Source organism: Ochotona princeps, chromosome 6, assembly GCF_030435755.1.
Source record: "Ochotona princeps isolate mOchPri1 chromosome 6, mOchPri1.hap1, whole genome shotgun sequence".
NCBI lineage: Eukaryota > Metazoa > Chordata > Mammalia > Lagomorpha > Ochotonidae > Ochotona > Ochotona princeps.
The window spans coordinates 25211944-25235786 of NC_080837.1; the positions used below are offsets into that span (position 1 = coordinate 25211944).

At 40.8% G+C, this 23843-nt stretch overlaps 1 protein-coding gene across 5 annotated transcripts in view; it reads left to right on the top strand.

Annotated features, from left to right (window-relative positions):
- Nucleotides 1-23843, top strand: part of PRTG (protogenin) — a 165567-nt gene that overhangs the window by 102849 nt on the left and 38875 nt on the right. For 4 of the 5 annotated variants that reach the window (XM_058665818.1, XM_058665819.1, XM_058665822.1 and 1 more), the window contains 4 exons: nt 4903-5023; nt 6041-6206; nt 8721-8825; nt 9653-10598. In XM_058665818.1, coding sequence (XP_058521801.1) covers nt 4903-5023; nt 6041-6206; nt 8721-8825; nt 9653-10054 — 794 coding nt within the window. In that variant the 3' untranslated portion in view covers nt 10055-10598. Of the gene's footprint in view, nt 1-4902; nt 5024-6040; nt 6207-8720; nt 8826-9652; nt 10599-18129; nt 18244-23843 lie in introns of those variants that run through there. The other variant, XM_058665820.1, reaches the window with a different exon arrangement.

The window sequence follows — 23843 nt, forward strand, 5'->3', positions numbered from 1 at the left end:
GCCAAACCATCAGGTCTCAGTCCCCACGCATGCCTAAAACTTCCATGACCCTGTCACTAGGAATCACCCAAGATTCATTACTCACCTACACTAAAATTGGACTTAGTCATGGGTGTCCCCAGGCAGCAAACACATCTTAAAAAACCCCAGAGTTTGCCGCCGGGTGGCCAGCAGGCAAAGCCTGGCATCACATGGTGCACTGGCAGCCCTGGGGGAGGCCGAGGACTCGTTCACTGCCTTGCAGCAGTGTCTTTGGCGTGAGCCCCCAGCATTGGGTCCGACCTGGCAGGGGCACCCCCCACAGCCGCCACACTGTGAGGAGCGGCACTTGCCCCCAAACCCAAGGCCCAAACCCCACCCAAACTCACCCAGCCGCAAGATATTAGTAGCTGAGCGGAGCTAGGAATTTTAACCCAGTTCCCAAGTTCCCTCATGGTGCACTTACCCTGAGGAAAGAGCTCTCTTGGGTCCTGGGGGAGGCCGAGGACTCGTTCACTGCCTTGTGGCAGTGTCTTTGGCGTGAGCCCCCAGCATTGGGTCCGACCAGGCAGGGGCACGCCCCACAGCCGCCACACTGTGAGGAGCGGCACTTGCCCCCAAACCCAAGGCCCGAACTGGCTTATTTTCAAATAGGAAATAAGTCATACTCCATCTCAGTCATTTCTGAGCTTTGCTCTTGGTATATTTCCTGACTGCAAATATGCCCCTTTTAAAAAAAAATTAGTTTCACAATTAAGGAAGTTTGAGCAATGTAGCATACCTGATTTCTTATTAGAGAACCACGTTGAAAAGTTAGAAGGAGACTCTATCCTGTCAGTGTTCCAAATAAGTTGTACTACCTGTGGTAGGAACATACTCATTTATTAAACAAATTCTTTCTCTGTGGTCCTGCATGCCAGGCTCAGTTCTAGGCAGTGGCAGTACCACAGCACATAATCAGGTTCTACGCCAGTTACTTTCCAGCTGCCTGCTGTGTGCCTGAGAAGGCAGTGGAGCATGGCCCAAATCCTTGGGGTCTGTGCCACCCATGTGGTACAGGCTCCTGACTTTAGTCTGGCCCAGTCCCTGCCATTACAGCAGTTCTAGCAGCTGGAAAAAAAAAATTTTTTTAAAGATTTATTCACTTTATTACAAAGTCAGATATACAGAGAGGAGAAGAGACAGAGAGGAAGATCTTCCGTCCAATGTTTCACTCCCCAAGTGAGCCGCAACGGCCAGTGCGCGCCGATCAGAAGCCGGGAACCAGGAACCTCTTCCGGGTCTCCCACGCGGGTACAGGGTCCCAAAGCTTTGGGCCGTCCTTGACTGCTTTCCCAGGCCACAAGCAGGGAGCTGGATGGGAAGTGGAGCTGCCGGGATTAGAACCGGTGCCCATGTGGGATCCGGGGCTTTCAAGGTGAGGACTTTAGCCGCTAGGCCACGCCGCCGGGAGCTGGAAAATTTTGAATCAGTGAATCCCTCTTGCTGTTCTGTCTGCCTCCCTCCTTTCTTCTCTCCCTTACCTCTCTCCCCTCCCTCCCCCTCTGTAACTCTGCCCTTCAGATAAACTTTAAAAATAATGTGCACCTCAGAAGGAGGAGAAAAAGAGTCAGAGGTGAGATTGGGAAGTTACTTGTATCAAGTGTATACACTTGGGTCAGACACTTGCCAGTGATAATTTAAACCTTAGAACAATTAAATGGGGAGGAAGCTATTGCCCCCATGAGGAAAGTACAGTCCGGTAATGGGCTCCAAGTCACGTATTGCTTAATTGATAGCATGCCAAGTTTTCATCCACATGCCACTGAGCCTGTTACACTTCCTTGCTTGTGAAATTTCTAATGTGGTTGAAGACTCAGATGTCTGTCATAGGCAGTAGATTGAAGTAATCACGTTAATTGAGATCGAAACAATCCACAGAGTGAACATCGATACAGTCAACTCTCCTTAGTATTTGGAAAATGCTTTGAGAGTGCTGTTGGGAGAATCAGAATGAACTGTTTTCTTTTTCCCAGCCCCCCTTTTTCTGAGGATGTCACACTGAAGACCCACCACTTGGAAAATTTAAATGTACCAGAAGACTTTGTGTTTCTGTTATTGGTGGCTTTTTGTGAAGCATTTTTTAAAACTTAAATATATTCTGATGATAAGATGAAAACCTGAAATGTATCTCTCTTGGTGAAGAAATTGAAATGTTCTTCCTCCCAGTTCTTTGTACTGTGTCACAATACCTCTTTGTTTTTTAGTGCATCTGCTTAAGAACATAATCACAGTGGAAAGACTTCAGATTCTAAATAGGGAGTTACTTAGATTGTCTAGCAGGTGTGCACTCAAGTAGCTCAAACTCTGTCCAAGACAAGCTGAAACCCGAGAGCGTGAAAACAAGTGCTGTTGGAGCTGCTGGCCTTGCTTTGGGAGGTTTGGCTGCCCCCTACTGTGTGACCTGCATAGGTAGCCTTTGTAGCATGACCCCAGCTCTGAGGTCATGCAGTATTTCACTTGCATAATGCGCTATCTTCTAGCAGGTGTGCTCTGGCAGCGGGCTCTGGCCTGAAGGTGATGCCTTCAAGGCAACTGTGAGGGTACCTTGAGTCAGAAAGAGATGAAACTGCCATGGGAGGCAGTGCTGGAACAAGTACCTGTTGATTTTCTGCCACATCTGCTTTCTGAATACTAGAATTAATTCTTAGAGTGAAAATCTTTTGTAAGAATATTTCAGTGCAGTGACGAAGCAAGAGCAGAGAGACCCTTCAAGCAGTATTGGTTCCCAAACAGGAATGCTCCTTGGTAGTCCTGCCAACAATAAGCCAAACAATACACTACACCTCCAGATAAAAGTGTCATCTGTGAAATGGTTCCTTTTACACAGAGACATGGTCTTGAGTAAATCCTTACATGGTTGCTGATGGGGTTCTGATGTTATGGGATGCTGTGAATCCTGTCAGTACTTGCAGAGGATGTGAAATTATCACAGAATTACCTGCACTTCCCAGACTCCTGTGTTCCCACTTACTTTATCCCTACTGTGCAGCCAACAAGACGAACAAGCTGCACCACCCGTGGGCTGAGGCCAAGTGGGTTTCATGGAAACAGCCAGCCATGCTGGCTGTGAGACTCCAGTTGAGAAGAGCTTGGTTTTCATTAGGAATTTTCATCAAAGCCCAACAGCCTGTCCAGAGAGAGATGTTTTTCCCCATAAAGGCAATTGGAAAGGAATCTTCTAAAAGATTTTATTTGAAAGACAGAGTAACAGGGCCCGGCGGCGTGGCCTAGCGGCTAAAGTCCTCACCTTGAAAGCCCCGGGATCCCATATGGGCACCGGTTCTAATCCCGGCAGCTCCACTTCCCATCCAGCTCCCTGCTTGTGGTCTGGGAAAGCAGTCAAGGATGGCCCAAAGCTTTGGGACCCTGCACCCGCGTGGGAGACCCGGAAGAGGTTCCTGGTTCCCGGCACCGGATTGGCGCGTACCGGCCCATTGCGGCTCACTTGGGGAGTGAAACATTGGATGGAAGATCTTCCTCTCTGTCTCTCCTCCTCTCTGTATATCCGGCTTTCCAATAATAATAAAATCTTTAAAAAAAAAAAAAAAAGAAGGAGTAACAGGAAAAAAAACATCCATCTGATGGTTTATTCCCAGTGTGGCCACAAGAGCTGTGGCTGGGCCAGGCTGAAGCCAGGAGCCTAAGACCTCTATCTGAGTTTCCCACATGGGTGGCAGGGGCCCAAACACTTGTGCCTCCTTCTGCTACTTTTCCAGGCATGTAACAAAGAGCTGGTTTGCAAGTGTAGCAGCCAGGCCTTGAACTAGTAGAGGACATGATAGGCAGGGACTTCACCTACTGCGTCACAGTCAAGATCCTGGAAAATGATGTTGAAAGAACCACCTGCCTTTCACACAGTGCTGCTTTCCCGCCATGGAGGAAGCCTTTGCCCCCGGGGTTACTTAGGGGCCCCCTTTTTCTTTGGAGAAGGGAAGAAAGAACACCTGCACTTGGTCCAGGATTAAGGGCTCTTCACACCGCAGAGGAGACTCATTCAGTGCAGAGTGTGCGTGCAAACGGAGGAAGAGAGAGCAGGGCAGTCAGAGTTAAAAACAGAAGACAGTAGCTGCTAAGTCAGGGAAGGTGGAGAAACAGGCTCTTCTGCTTCCCAAATCCTGTGCTGCTTGAAAGGGGTCTAGGGACCAGCAGCATGGGCATCATCGGAGGGCTTGTTCCATTGCAGAATTCGGGGTCCCACCTCAGAGCTGATCAGAACCCCTAGTGATTCATATGCACATCCAAGTTTGACAAGCCATGTGCTTATCTGTGCAGACAGAAAGCTAATCTTCCACCTGCACTTCTGCTTTTTAGGCAACATGATATGAATGCTGTCTTAGGTCTACTGGGAAACACCTGAATTTCATGCTGTTTGGTGTTATAAATTATGTGTTGGTCGTATTTGATATACGATGATATCTAATATTATTTTATAGTTTTAAGATTTATTTACACACCAGAGAAAGAAGTCATCTGTCTACTGGTTTACTCCCTAAATGCCTTCAACAGCTGCTAGTGGGTCTGCCCAAAACCAGGAGTCAGAAAAGCCATGCTTATGAAGGACCCAAGTACCCAAGCTGTCACCTGCTGTGTCCCAGGTGCACTCCAGGAAGCTGAATCAAAAGTGGAGGAGCCAAGATATGGCATGCTGGCTCCCATGTGGCAGGTTAACCCATGGCACCACAACACTTGCCCTGACTCCTATTTAAAATCTTCAGTGTTGGAAGAGAAACCAACCTGCTAAAAGATTAATTTTGCTTTGCTGATGTCAAAACTTCTGTGAGATGAAGAGGAACTATTGTAAAGCAAATGTCTGCCTGAAAATCACAGCATGTATTTTTTTCTGATTCATTCTGAGTCCATGTACTTTATTTTCCCTTACAGTTTATTCAGGCTATTACCATCTGGACCAGAAATCAATGACTGGCATTGCTGTGGGTGTTGGCATAGCCCTGACCTGCATCCTGGTCTGTGTTCTCATCTTGATATACCGAAGTAAAGCCAGGTGTGTGTTTCATTTCTAGGGGTGTTAAGGTGGTTTTAAAAAGAAACTACACTACAGTAACCTCAGGAAACAATGAAACCATGTGTCTCATAGGGTAACCAGGACTATCCACTTCAATTGTATTGCTGCTTCAGTTTTTGTAGCTATAGAAATGTGGTCATTTTGAAGAGAGTTTTCTTGCCATTTGAAAAAAAAAAAGTTGTGCTAATAAAATATTTTTGAATGAGGACCTGGATTCCTCATTTCTATTGGGTTTTTTGGAAACACAGAGTTCATGTTTGGTTATTTTTTTTTAAGTAACAACCTGATATATTTGTTGATGCGAGGATGCTTTATTGTCTAGAGTATTTTATATTTAACTAACAGTATGTGAAATGCCTGAGTCAATTGAAAACACCTCAAGGCATGTTTGGGTTGTCCCATCACTAGACCGGCTCAATTTACATAGATTTTTTTTTCACCATTGCTATTTGTTCATACTTGGAAAACATCAATGATTGAGTTCAGCTTCTAACATGTTTATAAGTATTAAAGTGACTTTATTTTTTGTGTTGCTCATTTTAAGAATTTTGTAGTATTCATGCATGTTGTTTTAATGATGCCTGAATTCTACATAAGTGCTATGATAAAATTACTATCATTAGTTAGCAAGTACATTGTTAGGTTGATGTGTAGCAGGCTACAGGCCTAAAGGCAGAAATATAAAATAAAAAGGTCATAATTTCTGTGCAAAATTGTCAGTATGTCACAATAAATAGTAACACTTGGAAACTTAAGATTTTAATTAAGTGTGGAAAATAACCGCACAGGCAGATATTAAGACAAAACAAAGTATATTCAAATCTTAAGTTCATCTCAGTGAGTTGGAGTTAAATTCTGATACTTATTAAAGATATTTGAGAAATGTGTATTTAAGAACTTTGTTGTTTGCAAAGTTATGATTTAGGCTACATTGGGCATATTTGCCTCTGTCTTCTGTGACATTAGAGGAATTTCTGCACTTGTGGCTCTTTTCAGAAAATCAGCCTCTTCTAAGACAGCACAGAACGGACCCCAGCAGATCCCTCGCACCATTGCCTCTTCAGCGAGCAGGACTGACGTGACAAAGAACCATGAAAGAGCTGCTGAAAATGAAGACTCTTTACTGCCAATGATCATGCCCAACGGCTTCCTTGATGCCAAGGTACCCTGAGCCCAGACAGTAATTGGCTGCATAACTCTTCTCTCTATTTGTGTGACCTTCATGTGTAAATGTTCTTACCAGAAACTTAACATGTTCAGTGTGCTGTGTGCATAGTCCCCTTTATGAGATGCAAACAAAATAGAAAATTAAATAAAACACTCATTTTTCTTTTCCTTCCTTACCTAAAATATTTGCAAGGAAGATGATACAGACTGATAAAAGAATGAGGCGTGAAAGAATGGTAGGATTCAGTGAGGCTAAAATGTCTTAAACAAGACCATCATTGTCTTTATGCATTATGATGAGCTTCCTTGCACTTACTGGGTGGACAATCCTTCATTAATCCATTTTACACTTAGTTTGAGTTGTTGAACTGAATTTATCACCAGAACATCCCAGGTATTACTGAGTTTTAAAAATAGCATCTAAATAGATACCTGAAGATCCTTTTATAACCCAGGGAATTTGGCTATAGAGAAGAAATGTCATTGGAGATGTTACTTCGTGTCTTTGCCAGTATAGTGGTCAGCATTATGGGTGCCAACTTGAAATTATTTTTAGTCACATTGCAACATTAGATACTATGCTTTATTACAATAGCTCCCTATAACCAGTGTGCTATAAATCATGTGTCAGCACAGTACGACCCAGGCCAAGCCACAGCCTGTTTTCCTGTTGCCACCCAGTTAAACTGAGGATACTTAGTGCATTGTGTGTGTGTGTATGTGTGAGATATTTAAAAAGAAAATAAGACTTTGACCATATATACTCTGCAAAGACTAAGATGCTTATTTTTTTAATTAAAAAAAGTCATAAAGATTTACTTATTTATTTAAAAAAGAGTTACACAGAGAGAGAGAGAGGTCTTGCATCTGCCAATTCACAATTCACTCCCCAAACAGCCATTACAGCTGGGATTTGGCCAGGCCAAACTAGAATGTCCATATGGATGGCAGGGGGCCACACATTTGAGCCATCTTCTACTATTTTTGTTGGGTACATCAGCAGAAAGCAGGATCAGAAGTAGAACAGCCAGGCCATGCCAATATAGGATGCCTGCATCTCAGGTGGCAGCTTTATCCATTATACTACAACAAAATTAAATGTAGTGTCATTCAGCACATGAAATCTTATATCTAGCACAATATCATATATATATTTTAGGCAAATAATTGTGAATTGAATTTCCTTGCTGTTTACATTGTGGTTTTCTGTTGTGATTGTTTGCTACCTAATTTAGCTTTTACTTTCTCATACAAATTAGGCCACTCAGCTTATTTCAAATTAATGTAAAAATTAGAACCTAAACTTTAAATAAGCATAAATCATCATGGAAATATACTGTAATTCTGTTAGTACTTATACGGAAGTACATATGAGAAAGGATAAGGGAGAAGCTGAATAGGGGTTAGACATGGGAAAAGGGGAAGACTCTAAGTTGAAAGGAGGCAGAAAGGAATAGAAAGCTTCAAGTCAAAGAGAATAAAAAGCCGGAGACCTCTATCTCTTCCCTTGGGTTTGCCTAGGAGTTGATACCCTTCTAACATCATGTGTTAAGTATATGTTAGCCCATGACAGTCTTTTCAAACATGCAGAGAAGTTTAAGAAATGATTGTTGCTACTTTGCTGTGGTTCTATACCTCTGTCTGGCAGGGAATCAGGAGTTTGCCTCTTCCTTCAGAGGTTTAGGAAAGTTTCATGCATTTGGTAGGAGAGAGCTGGGCTGCAGAAATGCTGATGAGTTCTGATTGGAGGGACTTAGAATCAAGCCAGTACAGTAAGATGGTCCCCTCATTCTGGCCTTGCGTGTCCAGCTGACCTCTTGCTCCTGAAAAGGCTCTCCTGCTTGTAACTTGTGCTAATAGTCTGGTCTCCTAGGTGTCAGAGATTACATGGTCCTGCTGTTCATGCTTACTTCATGTGGCACACAGTGTTCTCTCTGGTGCGTTGCCAAGTCCTAAACAGCTCTCCTAAGAAAGGGAACTAAAAAAAAATGGTGGGGACCTTCAGGAAAGGAATGGTGTTATAGGAAGAGGTTTCTGAGGTTGGAGCATCAGGAAAAGTCAAAGGAAGTGGCAGCCCAGTGCCATAAAGGGACACTCCAATATCATTTACTTTTGTTTGCACTCCCCTCTAAATTGTGTAATCATTAGACTTTACTTCCAGATACTTCAGCAACATCTGAGTGTGTTGATGGGAATTGTGTAGTGTTCAAAATATGTGTATACTTCGAAAGCTTTTTATAACAAACTAATCTTTTAGTTTCATTTTCCATAAGCTTTTTGAAGCACCCTTGTGTGCATGTGTGTGTTGTCTTAACAATATACCCATTATATCTTTTTGATAACCTGAGTATATTGTATGCTGCCTGTGTAAAAAATAGAATAGCAACGTTTGTGAACTTTTTTTGCTTCGACTTAAAAAAATTATACTACTGAAGATAAGCTGAAATCTCAAATATCAAGGTACTTACATATTTTTCCCTCTTATATTTCCCTCTTATATTTTGTCCAGGGAGGAACCGACCTGATAATTAACAGTTACGGTCCTATAGTTAAAAGCAACTCTAAGAAAAAATGGTTTCTCTTTCAAGACTCTAAGAAGAAAAAAGTTGAGCAGGTAATTTATCCAACTAGGAAAAATCCTTGGCAAACTATTGTTATTTGCTGGGTTTGGGCCTAGTATTTATTCCTAGGTTCTTGCCTCTCACTTAAAAAACGTTTTAAACACAGGCACTGATATAGCATACACAATGATAAGGTTTTATTTAAACGGTGAAGAATTCACAGACACACATGGGCCATATTCAGGGATATAGTGGTCTAGGAAGGCAAAGGTGTATCAGATTGACCTTCCAGCTGCTACATCTGCATCCCAGGATTCTTAGGAGCTTGCAAAGGAAAGTGGTTGCCAGATGCTGTCCCCAGGTCCCAGGTAACAGGAAGTGCTTCTTGGGCAAATAAGGTTCCCTAGGGTGGGAAAGGGAGTGGCTTTCAACTCATGTAACCAAACTGACCAATTACCTACACCATACATGATGACATATGAACTGGAGAAGAAATATAAATTTATGTTTTGATTTTCTATTGTTTGTAAAGATTTGTATATTTGAAAGACAGGGTGGCAGAGAGAGGCAAAGAAGATGACCACTGAAAGGACAGTAGGAGTTGTCCTCTGAGCTGGGGAGGGGTGGCAGTTGGAAAGGACAGGGATAGCAGGTAACATTAGAATCACTCCGGCATGAGCAGATGTTCGGCAGACCCTGGAAGACAGTGATGATAACTCAATAGCTGGGCTTTTGCTCTCCACACCCACGAGACTGAATTGAATTCCTGGCTTCTGGCTTTGGCCTGGCCCAGCCCCAGCCAAGTGCATCCCTCACAATGCCCGTTGTCCATAAACCAGAAGAGTTCACCATTTCATTGCTCTGATCTGTTTTTGCCTAGCCTCAAAGAAGATTTACTCAAGCCGTCTGCTTTTACCAGCCAGGCACTACTGTGCTCATTGGTGGTGAAGACTCTCCCAGCTCCCCACACCAAACAGCCAGCTTCCCAAGACCCTTTAGTGGGACGGTGGATACTGAGCATTCAGCAAATAGTGAAGGTAGCCATGAGACTGGGGATTCTGGAAGGTTCTCCCATGAGTCCAGTGATGAAATACACCTGTCGTCCGTCATCAGTTCCACACCCCCAACCTCCAGTTCCCTCACTGGCAGTGATTCTGGGGACAACCCAACAACGAGCAAGTGTGAAGACCCTGCAGTGCCATCTGCTGCGGAGCCGACCCCAGCTTCCGTTGCGCAGCCTTCACCCGCCATGCTATGCTTTGACAAAGATTGCCCCGTCTAGAGGCCCTCGCTCAGGGGTCTCATCTTAAGTCTGTTCGAAGGACAATGAACAGGAAGCCAAAAGCCTTTTGTGAAAACCTTCAATGTCTTATTGGGTATTTCAGGCTTTTTTTGAATGTTTTTTTTTTTAAGTTTGCAATTTACGCTCTTTGAATGTTTCAATGTCAGCAATGTGAAAGGACAGTCAAGATATTTGACTGGATTATAAAATACGTCACTGGAGCAAAGGGAAGACTTGGGAGAGCCCCTTTGCTGATGATCTACCTCAGTTTGCCAGCCGGCAGACTCTGAAGATGAACGTTACCTCAGTTGTTATAGTTTATGTCAGCTGCGTAGCCAATGATACTTCCTAGTAGCGTGTTGTTTTCAGTGCTGTGTGTGTCATGTATGTGAACAAAGGAGTCACATAGGTAGGTGAGAATGTTTATCTGAAGCTCTGATTTTTAAGAAACCATGGCATCGGTAGAGTGTGGGCAGTTTCACCGCTTCTTCTATGAGGACTGTTCCACCACTGAGAAGAGAAAAAAGTTATTTATTTTAATGAATGACCAAAACAGCAAAAACAGTAACGTTGTTAGTCTTTTGAAAGCAGAACCGTTCAGAAGCATCTAGGGAAGAATACTGCTTCATAGGTGTTAGAATCTGAGTGCTTTGTCCTGTGCATTCTGAACTGTACCTGTTGGGGCAAGGGCCAGGACACCTTCCTAACCCCACCTGCCTCGACCTGTGCCTTTTTTTTAACATCTCTTTGCCTGACAGTCTGCCAAAGGCTGCACTGCCAGGTTGCAAATCATCCTCGACTCTTCTTTTATTAGTGATAAAGCCCTATGAACAAAATGGATTTTTAAAGAGAGAATGGGTTAAGGGTTTCTTTTTCTAATATCCAGTTTGGTTTAAAGAGATGAAGAAATTTCATATGAACAATGAAGATAAATGTGATAGTTGACAGAATTTGAAGTTATTGTAATAACAGTGCCTTCCATAATCTATTATGAAATATTTTGCCTTATACCTTTTTGATATTCATGAAGTTGTTTAGGACAACAGTACGTAAAGTTGCCTTAATAGTTTCTAGAAATGTGTCAGTAACCTGATACTTTTGATATGGAGTATCTTACCAAAGAGGTTTTTTTGTTGTTGTTTGTTTGTTTAAGTGCAGTTTTTGTTCAGGGATAAACATTCAGAATTCTAACACTCTCTAGTTATGTTTTCTTAAATTCTTTAAAGAATTTGGTTCATTTAATTTTCTTTCAGTGTCAGTGTTGTGAATGAGCAAACAAACTAGCTCTCAGAGTGAATAATCCTCTTGCTGGTTTGAAATCAGCAAATAGTTTACTCAACCATGTGGAACAGGCCCCCCTCTCACTCTGTTACCTAGATGCTGAGCTGTGGTGAAGAAACGGGCCTCATATCCTCTCAAGAGTATTCTTTTCAGATTTTCTGGGTATGACTGTTAAGTCTACTTTTAAAAGGAACCTGTTAGGTTTCCCCTTGCAATGTTTTGTTTGTAGAGGGGGCAGGATTGTATTACATCAAGGTATTCCAAAACCAAAATAATTGTGTTGAGTGTTGTGGTGATGTCTTAGCATCACCTCCTAGCCCAGTTACTGATGACACCACATTTAAAAATGTTTTTTCTGATCTGTGTAGTTTGTGCCAAACAATGTTTTAGAAGCAGACCAACGTGAAGTGTCAACAACCACTTCACAGCTAACTTCGGAGGCCCTCTAAGTTGTGGGCTGCATGGCAAAACAGAAGAGCAGAGCTTTAGGTGAGCAGTCCCAGGCAAGGAAAATGCCACCCTGCCTTGTGAGCTCCTGTTTATACTACCTCCTTTTAAAGTATTCTAGTGTTATTTTTTTTTCCTGTACTCAGGGAACATTTTGTTACTTTTTGAGCTGCCTCATGGAAGCATGGGCAAATTGACAGGGTATGGCATTTTGTGGTTCCAAAGTAGAAGTATGTGGGGCCGACTTTTATCAGTGCCTACAGTTTAAGGAGCATGAGGAGATCATTTTGTTTTTAACTTTGAGAAGGCAAACAAACTCTAAGGCTGAAACATATCATGCATCATAGCTGTGAAAGATGTATTTTGGACCATGTGAATACCAGTAGCCTTTTTAATTGCCTGAAAAGATGATCTGAAATCCTTGAGAAAATATTTTGTCTGTGTGGTTTCTGATGAATAGGCCCATAGTTATTATAGATTGGTTTAGGCTATAACTGTTGGCTAATTATTTACCAGTATGTTTCTTACCTCTTCATTTTGTTCTGATGAAATGTTTCGTAATAATCTTGTTACCAAAGAATTTTCAGTAGAAAGTAAAATTATGATTATAAACTCCCTCAAGTTGAATTAACTAGGAACATCTGTAGATACGAAGTTTATCCAAGTAGTTACTAACTCAGAACATTAGGATTTATATTGATTGTTATAGTTAAATAGTCTAGTGATCTTAACTATCTTATTTGTTACCAGAGCATTTGATGTAGGTTGTAATGCTTCCATTACCAGCAGATAGTTCCAAAAATTTATGTTTCATGTGTAACTTTTTTCTTCAGCAAGTAAATCTTCAACTCTACAGTATTAAAGTGTTTTTCAAATTGTTGAAGCTGCTTGTTGAAGAGAAAGAACAAATCTTTTCACCGAAAATAAATTTGGTCTCACTGAATAAGATATTCATAGTGCAACAAAGACTTGTGTTGAGCAAGGCAAGCCTCTTACATACAAAACTAATTAAAATGGAGAGATCATTGCTTATCTCTCGTAATGGTGTTACTACTCCATGATATTTCATTCCACAGGGGCTAATATGCAAATGGTAACTGTTTTCTTTTCCAAAGATGTATTTGCTGTAAGTACTAATACATTGCGTGTCATTTTTATGCCAAATCATACAAGACAATGCTCATCGGTATCTTCATGCCAAAGACCGTTAAAATATATAGGTTAGCCTGTGAGTGATGATGAGCATATTTGAAAATAAATTTATTTTAGAAACTGATAGGGAGTTTAGCTTTAGTAGCAAAAGAGATCAAGGGCTAAGTTTACATTAAGTAAAAGTAATACAGTTATAGTGGTATTTATCAGTGTTTTTGTTCAAGTACTTTATATCAGCAAATTAAAATGAAAGACCAAAGATATTTAAGGTTACCTCTGCATATAGGAAAATGTAGTTGTCCATTAAACTGTTGTTTCTTGTTTCTGTGTTAACCGAACGAGTGTCTCCCGAACCCAGTCTGTGTACAGATAACTTCCATGGGTGGCAACTTTGCATCCGATCTGCTGAATCAGCCACAGGTGTTTTTCTGCATACCTGGAGGGTGAGATGTGGGCTGAACTCTCAGCAGGCTTTTCCATTGCAGTTATCTTGGTAACCCCTGAGTATGCTTATGTAGTCCTCATCCTCCTTGAAGCATCACCTGGTTCTTCCGAGGACTGAAATGAATCAGTAGCTGGAGGTTAAAGGTGTGCTCGTCTTTGAGGACAGGCAGACGAATCATATTGCTGCTTCAGACACCTCTGCTCCAATAGTTGCAGAGGTTTGAAATTGTTGAATTGAAACTAAAGTTGTTCAAATGAAATGTCTCCATTGCATCCAAGAAGCCTAGTCTTGGAACTTTCATGGAAGCTTGAGTGAAGGAAGAATCTTTTTTTTTTTTAATGAGGGTATTTTGATTAGCTTAAAATAAAGACACAAGTGACTGAAGATAAACTTTGTCATACCAAGGTATTTAGACCTTGGTGGGACAACCAGCTTTTATTTACCTTGGCTTCAGACAGAAGCAGTGCCAACATTGGGCTTGGTGGCAGTGGCTTTTAACAGTTTGTCTTGGCTTTTCAAGGGCTTCTGCCAGAAACTTGCTCATGGCTAGCAACTCAGGATCATACAAGATACCTTTGGAAATAAGTCAATGGACCATAAAAAGATAAATTTATAAGGGTCATTTTTCGTTTCAATGCAAGAAACACCCATATGTTATTCCATTCAGCAGTGACTGTAGTGATTGACTGGATTTGAATTTTGAATTCTGAATATCAATGGAAAATATTTCCATCATTATTGGAAATGTCATCATCTTTTCTAGACTAAACAAGTGTTTTTTGGGCTTTCTTCCTGATCGTTTCCCACATGAGTCTCTGACAGAGTTGCTCTGGTTTAATTGTCAGTGTTTTTGGTGGCACACAAGTACACAATGCAGGGTTCAGGAGATCACCCGTACACAACCAGTTGTCTAAGTTGTGAATTTTCTTGATGTCTCAAAGAATATAACTGTAAAGTTCTGTGTTAAGCTGACTTTTACTCAGGATATAAGATCACAGGCTAACGCAATGTGAATGTTTGCAGGCTTTAATCTTCTCCGTTTTCCTTTTCTAGCCTTTGAAGGTATTCGAGATTACCATGACAGTCTTGCATTTTTACCTGAGATACCGTATGATGGTTCCTATCACCATTCTGATCAAATCACCACACATTTAGTATATTAAAGCCATAGTTATTTACCACCTTAGGTTCTGTGGATAAAAATATGGCTTTGGGATCATCTCAAGGCGTTGGCAGGGAGAATCCATCTCCTTGACTCGCCCTGCCTTGGAATCCTGTGAGCCCCTCCATCCTTCCTTCTTCAAGCTAAGAGTTAGCAACTCTGTGACACTGCTATATTTCTCTAACCCCCTCCCCCCAAATGAGCCATGTTCTCCCCTTTTAAGGGCTGCTCTGATGTGACTGGACCCTTCTAGATAATCCAAGACAAACTCTTCATTCCAAGTTTCTTGCTTTGTCACGTTGGCAAACCTCCTTTCGCCCCGTATGGTGACAGCAGTCACAAGCTGCAGGAACTTAGCCATGGCCTCCTGTGGGTGGCCGTTGTTTTGCTGCCACAGGTCTAGTATTTTGTGGAATTCTGATCTCTGTGAAATGTCTACACATTAAGGAGATTTGGATCTGAGGTCATGTGCCTGCCCCTTAGGGATGTTTGGAATTTTAGGGTCGTGGAAAACTTGATATGTGGTATGTCAAAACTGGACATTAAACTTCCTCTCTCTCCAACACTTACAAAGGTAGTTCAGCCTCAGACTTGCTGCTTGTGTGCATCCTAAGATCACATCTTAGTTCCATGGGTCAACAGAGAATCTCCTAAGTCCCTGCCTCCATTTTTATGAAACATCACCAGCATTTTTTGAAAACGCCCCTCCTTCGGGAGAGTTTGGTGAGATTCAGAGTAAATGACAGAGCAGTGCCATGCTCAAGTGTATTCAGAGTTTTCTTTTCAAAACACACTCGCAGCATGCAGCCTTTCTGCCTTTAAACGTAGGTTATCTCTTCATTTGCCGCTGACTGGTTTTCAGTTTTGAGAACTCTCAGTTTTTCTATTGTTCTCAGCAAGAACTTCCACTGAACCTCTTCAATGTGTCTATCGTCAAGAAAATTGCTATCTTTTTATTTATTTATTTATTTATTTCCGTTTTTTCTTAGAAAGCCTTGGCTGCCAACACTCTGAATTGCTGATTTCGGGATCGTTTTGAATCTGGCTTCTCAGAGTGCCAAAGGACAATTTCTGATTATGCCATCATTTGTAGCTCTTTCTTTTTGTACTCAAGCTGTCTCCGTAATGAGGCAAAGATCAGCCTGACACTCCGAGTCTAGACAAGAGACTGGGTCCTCTTGCAGCTTCCTCCTCATCGTTAACAAGGGATCATGCCTTTACCGAGCACCTGCAGCATGCCCAGACGTGCTCCATCTGCCAACTCCTGCATTTGTACTGCAACGGTTATCGCCGTTGTAGCGATCAGGAAACTGAGGTTCCTGATCATTTGCCAAAGGGCACAGATAGTATGTGGCTTAGCCAAAATAAAAACCCAGGTTGGGCTGAGTCCAGAGAAATGAGTCTGCTTGTGCTACAGTCTAAGCTGAAAGTTACCCAGGTTCATAGTGCTTTCCATAGAGGACTCAAATATAGCCTTCTATTTTTTGGTATCTATGAAGACTAGATTGTGTCAACATGATCTGTCTGCAGAATAATAAGCAGCCATCAGGGAGAAGTCGGTTTTGGTGTATCCATTTCTTCACAGTAGGAATTTAGGAAGCACTGAGCTGTAACTCATCCCTGTCATCTCCCAGCCGCTCTCCTTCACAACCTTCCATTTCTCTCAGCTAAATTGTGTCGGACGGTTGGCTGTGCCTCGAGTTGCATTAGGAATAAGGTAGGCACAGTTTCTGGGTTCCTTATCTAGACATTTTATTACTGGGCTAGATCTTCAAGTGGTACTTTAATCTTTTGTAGCTTTCTGTAGTCCCCATATCCACATGGGAATTTATTAAGTGAAAATTGCAGGTACGTAGCTAGTACTACTCTCTTGCTAGATCTAAAGAGTCAATCATGAATAAGAAGTTTTTCACACTAGGGAAGAAGGGAGCAAAGTTGACAGTCACATTAATAGAATATGAAGAAGGTTAGGACTTGGAATACTTACGTTATACTCTTGACCTTTCTGCAGATTGTTTAGCAGCAAAGTTCCTAACCCATTTTTGTTCTTTATCCCTGAAGTGAGGATAATTTGTTGTACAGACTGAAGCAGTAGTACTTTGAAAACTTAAAAAGAAATTCAAGTGTAAATAATTATAATCCAAAAGTGATTTTCTGAGACTGTGAAAACATCTTAGAATTTTTACCTTATGGGTCAACCTTTGCACTTATATTTTGCCTGAGCTAAAATAAAAATGCTTGCTTCTCTCATTAATGCACACACACACGAAAAAAAAAAACTAGAAGAAAGTGGTTGGTAAAAAAAAGACAGACAAAGCTTGGGATTTAAATACTGGTCAGGAAAAAGGAAACAGGAATTGACTGCTGCACTGAGAGTAGTAAACTGAATTGCCCTTTCTGCTCGTGAGGACTCACACTTTGTTACCTTACATTTCAGAAAGGAAAGTATGCACTTAGGATTCTTCAACAACTCTGCTGTTTCAAGGTCGCAGAGCATTTTAATGTCTTTGCAAACTGTTCAGAATGACCCAGGTTATATAGAGCAACACATCCCGACTCCTAATTCTGCTTGATCCAAGTTTACGTTTAAAACTTACTGGGAAGAATTATGCGATCGCTGTCTTTCCTTAGAGAAAGGAAGTATTTCCTCCGACTCTTTTGCACCATCCAGCATCTCGCTTGGTATAAGAAACTTCTGAGAAGCTTTGCAGATTTATTTAAGTTTATGTCTGTAAGTAGCTCATGGTATTTAGATCCAGCCTTTACTTCTAAATTTCATGTTTTAAAAATTTATATTACAGAAATTTATTTTGGTACAGATCTTTTAAGACAAAATAATCAGAATATTTGCCTTAAAATATATTCTTCCTCCTGTTGCCAAATTCTGGATATAGCTGCTGTTTTGCAGATGCAAATTATTTGTGGTAATTAGCTCATTGAGCCTGTCCTAGGAAGTTTCAAAGCCTGAATACACACATATTGCCTTAGCCTATCAATAGAGGACATGTATGAAGAGAATTTGTTTGTCTGTGCTGTTGTTGGACAAAATTTGATGTTTGTGTGTCTGATTTTTGTTTTTTTTTTTCAAAGATGTGAATTTAATGAAAGTGTGGGAGCCAGTTAAGTTATTTTATGTAATGGGTGTTCTGGATCCTTTCACTTGATGTATCATTTTCTTGTAAGGGTAACATTTGCAGGCTTGCTAATGGACCACAGAACTGAGCTGTATTAATTTTATACTTGACTCAGGGGATCAGTTCTGTGAACTCCATTGCATGAGGAAAGCAAATGCTTGCCTTGATTTTGAATGTACCTTTTAATGTCTTCTGAAAACATATTTTGCTCAATAATGTGGGTTTATTTTCTTTTTCTAGTATCGTGGTAAACATTGCTTAGTATTTTTTCCTGTCCCTGGGGTTAGTTTACATACTACCCTACAGGTCATGCCAAAAATGAATAAAGTTTAAATGCCAAAATGTTTATGAAACTGCTGTCTAAATACGGATTGATTGCACAGTTTAAATAAAAGTTTTCCTTGGTTAAAAAAAAAAAAAAAAAGAAGAACCTGTGTTTCCTTTTATCCTTCAGTTTCTTTTGGGGAATGGAGAAGAAAAGCTTTGGATGAATAGAGTTGTGGCTTTTGTATTCTGGAATATGATGATCAAGTCTTACACCAAGCAGCAGAAATAGAATCCATTTAAGGTGAGAATGATTTGTCCTCTGCCGTATCTTGAGTAGCAGCAAGAAAATGATAGTTATCCCATTGCAGTAAATGATTGCTTATCTGAGGGCCTAATGGTAGTTAGTGTAAAAGCTTTTACTAATTCAAGATAAAGATTTTTTTTTTAAGTTGCAAAATAAAAGAATTAGAGAATTCCAAAAACTTTCCCTCTAGAAACATCTAGAATAAAATATGACCCAAGCAAATTTGTAAACACAGTTTTGAATTTTAATTTTTTTAAAATTAGATTTGGAAATGAAAAAAGAGAACTGAAAAATAGAGCAGTAATTTTGACATTGCACTGACTGAAAAATAGTAAGAACGAATAAAAGCATAAATGTGCAGTATGGTAAAAGGAATAAGGAAATAAGATAAATGGATAGCATTTCCTGAAATAAACAATGCAGTCCTTCAGTGTTTGAAAAATCTCTTCAATATGTCATATAGAGTGACAGAGTCCTAAAACTAGGGGATAGTTAGGAGGAAAGCAGCTAGAGTGCAATGGGCACACCACACACAGTGAATATGAAACAGAGGTAAGTAGAAATAAAACAGGTAAGTGAAAATTTAATACGCATCTGACAACTTTGCAAAATGAATGACTAAATAGAATGAAGGGAAAAGCCAAAAAAAAAGTATAATGGGTAAATATACACAGTTTATCCATTTAGTGGAACATTAAGCCAAAAGGAGATGACTTATTGATAGATGTTACATTGTACATTGTTACAATGTGGAAAAATCTTGAAAATTTAAGTTAAAGAAATAGTAAAACACAGAAGTCCTTGGGGCTAGTGCTGTGCTGTAACTAGTGAAGCTACCGCCTGAGACACCAGCATCTCCTATGGGTACCAGTTTATGTCCTGGCTGCTCCATTTCCAATCCAGCTGCTGCCATTGGCCTGGGAAAGCAGCAGAAAATGATTTAAATGTTTGGTCCCTTGCCAGCCATGTGGGAGAATAGATGAGCTCCTGGCTTCCGTCTGGACCAACTCTGGCCATTGCAGCCAATTACGGAGTGAATCATCAGGGATAAAAGAGACATTTCTCTCCGTATCTTCTGTTCTCTGTAACTGCCTTTCAAACAAATCTTCAAAAAAAAAAAAAAAGGAGAGTACATTGATTAAAAAGAAAAAGAAAACCCAGAACAGGGAAGTCTGTGGAAATTGTGGTTGCACAGGCCAAGAGTTTTCAAGGATTGGGAAGTGATTGCTGCTTGTGTGTGATAATATTTTGGGGCATAATGATAATGTCCTAAAATTAGATGTAGTGATGGTTACACAGTTCTGTGAATAACTCAAAACCATTGAATTGTGCCCTTCATTTTAGTGCATTTAAAAGTTTATTGTTTTTTACAGAATATACAAACTGGTATTTTTGAGAGTGCCAAGTATGTACAGAAGCTTAAAAAGTAAAATAACGTACTTCAAGTATAAAAATTTTGCAACATGCTGTAAAAGTTAGTTAAAATATAAGCTTATGAAATGTTTGTCATAAAAGTAACGATACCTGATTTAATCATAAAAATAAAACAAGTAAGTCTTCTCTATCCGTTAAGTTTAAATATACCTCCTTTTATAACTGAGGTCTTTAACCAAGAGTCCAAGTAGTTCATTTTTCAAATGCATCTTTGTGTTCACAGAACAACTGAGTATGAAGAACAGAGTTTCATATATTCATTCACTACCCCGTCCGCATGCCCCCAGTAGCAACATCTCATACCACAGTGGTACATCTGTTATAATCAATGAATTTATAATGCTAAGTTCCTAGCAACAAAAGCCCATATTTTACATTTGTGTTCATTTTGTTGCTCTTTAACAGACATACAAATACATATTTATGGGGTACTATAAATGTATGTATATATATAAATGTACATACATATATATGAGGTACTATGTGATGTTTCATTTCATGCTTGTGTAATGTTCAGTCAGGATAAATATGTCTCTCTCTTCAAACAGTTAACATTTTTAAGATGAGATTAATCATAAACTACGTTTATTTTTTGGATTTTTTAAAAATAGGAATATACAGTGCATTAACATCTTTAATTACTCTGTTATTCAATGTAATCCCAGAAATTTTATACTTTTTAAATTTTTAAATGTATTTTTAGCTTTTTATCACTTTCTGCAACATTTTTTTAAAGATGTATTTATTTTTATTGGAATGTCAGATACACATAGAGGAGGAGAGATAGAGAGGAAGATCTTTCATCCGATGATTCACTCGCCAAGTGTCGCAGTGGTTGGAGCTGTGTCTATTTGAAGCTGTGTCTATAGGAGCCAGGAGCCTCTTTCAGGTCTCCCTTACGGGTGCAGGGTCCTAATGCTTTGGACCATCCTCAACTGCTTTCCAGACCACAAGCAGTAAACTGGATTGGAAGCAGAGCCCATATGGGATCCTGGCGCGTGCAAGGCAAGGACTTTTGCCTCTAGGCTACTGTGATGGGCCATCTGCAACACATCCCCTGGTTCAGAACTGAGCTGATCCAAATTAGAAGCCAGGAGCTGCTTCTTGGCTCTTCACTTGATCTTAGCCAAAAGGCTGAGAAGCGATTGCTTCTTGGCTCTTCCACTTGGATTCATGGGCCTAAGACCTTGTGCCATCCTCCACTGCTTTCTCAGGCTGTAGGTTGGGAGCTGGATTGGAAGTGGATTAGCAAGGACTTTAACGGGCTCCCATATAGTATGCCATCACTACAGGCTAATGATTGGCCTGATAAGTCACTGTGTGAGCCCCCGAATTTCAAAACGTGTTGTTGCTGTGAGCTCGGACCCATCAATCGGTGTTTCTCTGTAATGCTCTTCTCTCTCCTCTCCCCAGACTCTGGGAACCATCGTTCCATCGTTGTACTTTTTACTTCTCTGAGAGCTTCTCATAGACTGTGTTTGTGGTGATACTTGTTTTTCTGTGCTTGGTTTATTTGATCTACACATAATGCAGTTCTGTTTTTATGGCTGAGTATATTCTCATTGTGTGTATGAACCATGTCATCTTTATTCACCAGTGGGGTAAGTTTTTTCCATTTTGGGGTTACTGTTACTAATTCTGCAATAAACTGTTAGAGGGGTCGGTATTGATGTGTACCCAGTAATGGGGTTGCTATATCAAATGATGATTTTATTTTTACTTTTTTGAGGCATATTCTGTGCTGTTTTTACAAAATGCTCTAGTTTACACATCTACTTCCGGTATGCGAGAATTCCTTTTTCTTCACATCTTTGCCAAAACTTGGGTCTCTTTTTTGATAATAACTTGTGTTACTGGAGTGAGCTGATGGTTCATTGTGGATTTGATATATGGTGATGTTGAGCAGTGGTTCCTGTGCCTATTGGCCATTTGTATGTCCCAATGAGAAGTGTTGCTTTGCATTTCCTGCCTGCTTTTAAAATTGGATGTGTGTGTGTGTGTTGTTTTTTTGTTTGTTGTTGAGTGTCTTACATGGTCTAGGAACTAACCCCTTTTCAGACATAGGGCTTAAAGAGATTTTTCCTGATCCTGTAGGATTTTTTTACTCTATTGATTATTTTCTTTGGTATGCAGAAGCCCTTTGGTTTGAGGAAATCCTTTTTGTATAGTTTTGTTTTTGCTTCTTGTGCTTTTAGAGTTTGATCCAAAAAAATCTTTGCCCATACCAATATTCTGAAGTATTTATTTCTGATAATCTTTCTTCTGTAATTTCAGAGTCTCAAATCTTTTATTTATGTCTTTAATATATTTTGGTTTGTTTATTACATATTGAGAGAAATCCAGTTTTATTCTTCTGCATGTGAATATCTAGTTTTTCCCAGTATCATTTTTGAAAATAACAAATTTTTCCAGAACATGTGAATTTACCTCTAGGATTATGGATCTGCTTTTATAGCAGTACCATGTTGTTTTAATTAAAGTAGCTTTGTAGTAACTTTTAAAGTCAGGGTATGTAATACCTTCTACTTTGCTCTTTTCCTCAAGATTTCTTTGACTGTTTGGGGTTTTTTGTGATTCCAAACAATTTTAGTAGTGTTTTTTCTGGTTCTGTGCGAAAAAAAAAAAAAAGAATCCTTGCTGTTTTGGTATGGATGGCATTGAATCTATAAATTACTTTGTGTAGTATGTGCACACTTTTTATTTAAAAGGCACTTAAAAAAGATATTTTTATTGGAAAGAGATTTATAGAGAAAAGGAGAGACAGAAAGAAAGATCTTCTGTCCATTGGTTCACTCCCCAAGTGGCCACAATGGCCAGAACTGAGCCAGTCTGTATCCAGGGTCTTGGAGCTTCTAGGTCTCCCACATGGATAGAGGTTCCCAAGGCTTTGGGCCATCCTCTACTGCTTTTCCAGGCCACAAGTAGGGAAGTGGACAGAAAGTGGAGCAACTGGGACAGGAACTGACACTCATGGAATCCTGGTACATGCAAGATGAGGATTTAGTCTTTGAACCATTGTGGTGGGCCCAAAAAAGCACTTAAAATTTATTTATTTATTTGCAAGTCAGAATTAGGGAGAGACAAAGAAAGATCTTGCATTCACTTGTTCATTTCCTAAGTAGCCACAACTGCTAGAGCAGGAACAGGCCAAGACAGCAAGGAGCCAGGATCCAGGAGTTTTATCTAGGTCTGCCAAATAGGTGTGAGAGGGTCTAATCCCTTGGGTCATCCTTTGCTGCTTTTCTAGCTCATCAGCAGGGAGGTGGGTCAGAAGTAGAGCAGTCAGACATAAGCTGGCAGTCAGAAAATCTTGGCATTGTAGGCATACAACTTTACCCACTACTGCACAACACTGGCGCCAAGTAGCATGCACATTTTTAAAAAAGATTTCTTTATTTTTATTACAAAGTCAGATATACAGAGAGGAGAAGAGACAGAGAGGAAGATCCTCCGTCCGATGATTCACTCCCCAAGTGAGCCGCAACGGCCGGTGCTGTGCCAATCCGAAGCCGGGAACCAGGAACCTGTTCCGGGTCCTCCCACACGGGTGCAGGGTCCCAAAGCACTGGGCCGTCTTCCACTGCTTTCCCAGGCCACAAGCAGGGACCTGGATGGGAAGTGGAGCTGCTGGGATTAGAACTGGCGCCCATATGGGATCCCAAAGCACTGGGCCGTCCTTGATTGCTTTCCCAGGCCACAAGCAGGGAGCTGGATGGGAAGTGGAGCTGCCGGAATTAGAACCGGCGCCCATATGGGATCCCGGGGCGTTCAAGAAGAGGACTTTAGCCACTAGGCCACGCCGCCGGGCCCGATTTATTTATTTATTTATTGTTGCAAAGTCAGATATATAGAGAGGAGGAGAGGCAGAGAGGAAGATCTTCTGTCCAATGATTCACTCCCCAAGTGACCGCAACAGCTGGTGCTATGCCGATCCAAAGATCCAAAGCTGGGAGCCAGGAGCTCTTCCAGGTCTCCCACACGGGTGCAGGGTACCAAAGCTTTGGGCTGTCCTCCACTGCTTTCCCAGGTCACAAGCAGGGAGGTAGATTGGAAGCGGGGCCACCGGGATTGGAACCAGCGAACATATGGGATCCCGGCGCGCTTAAGGTGAAGACTTTAGCTGCTAGGCCACGGCGCCAGGCCCAAGCGTGCACATTTTAATA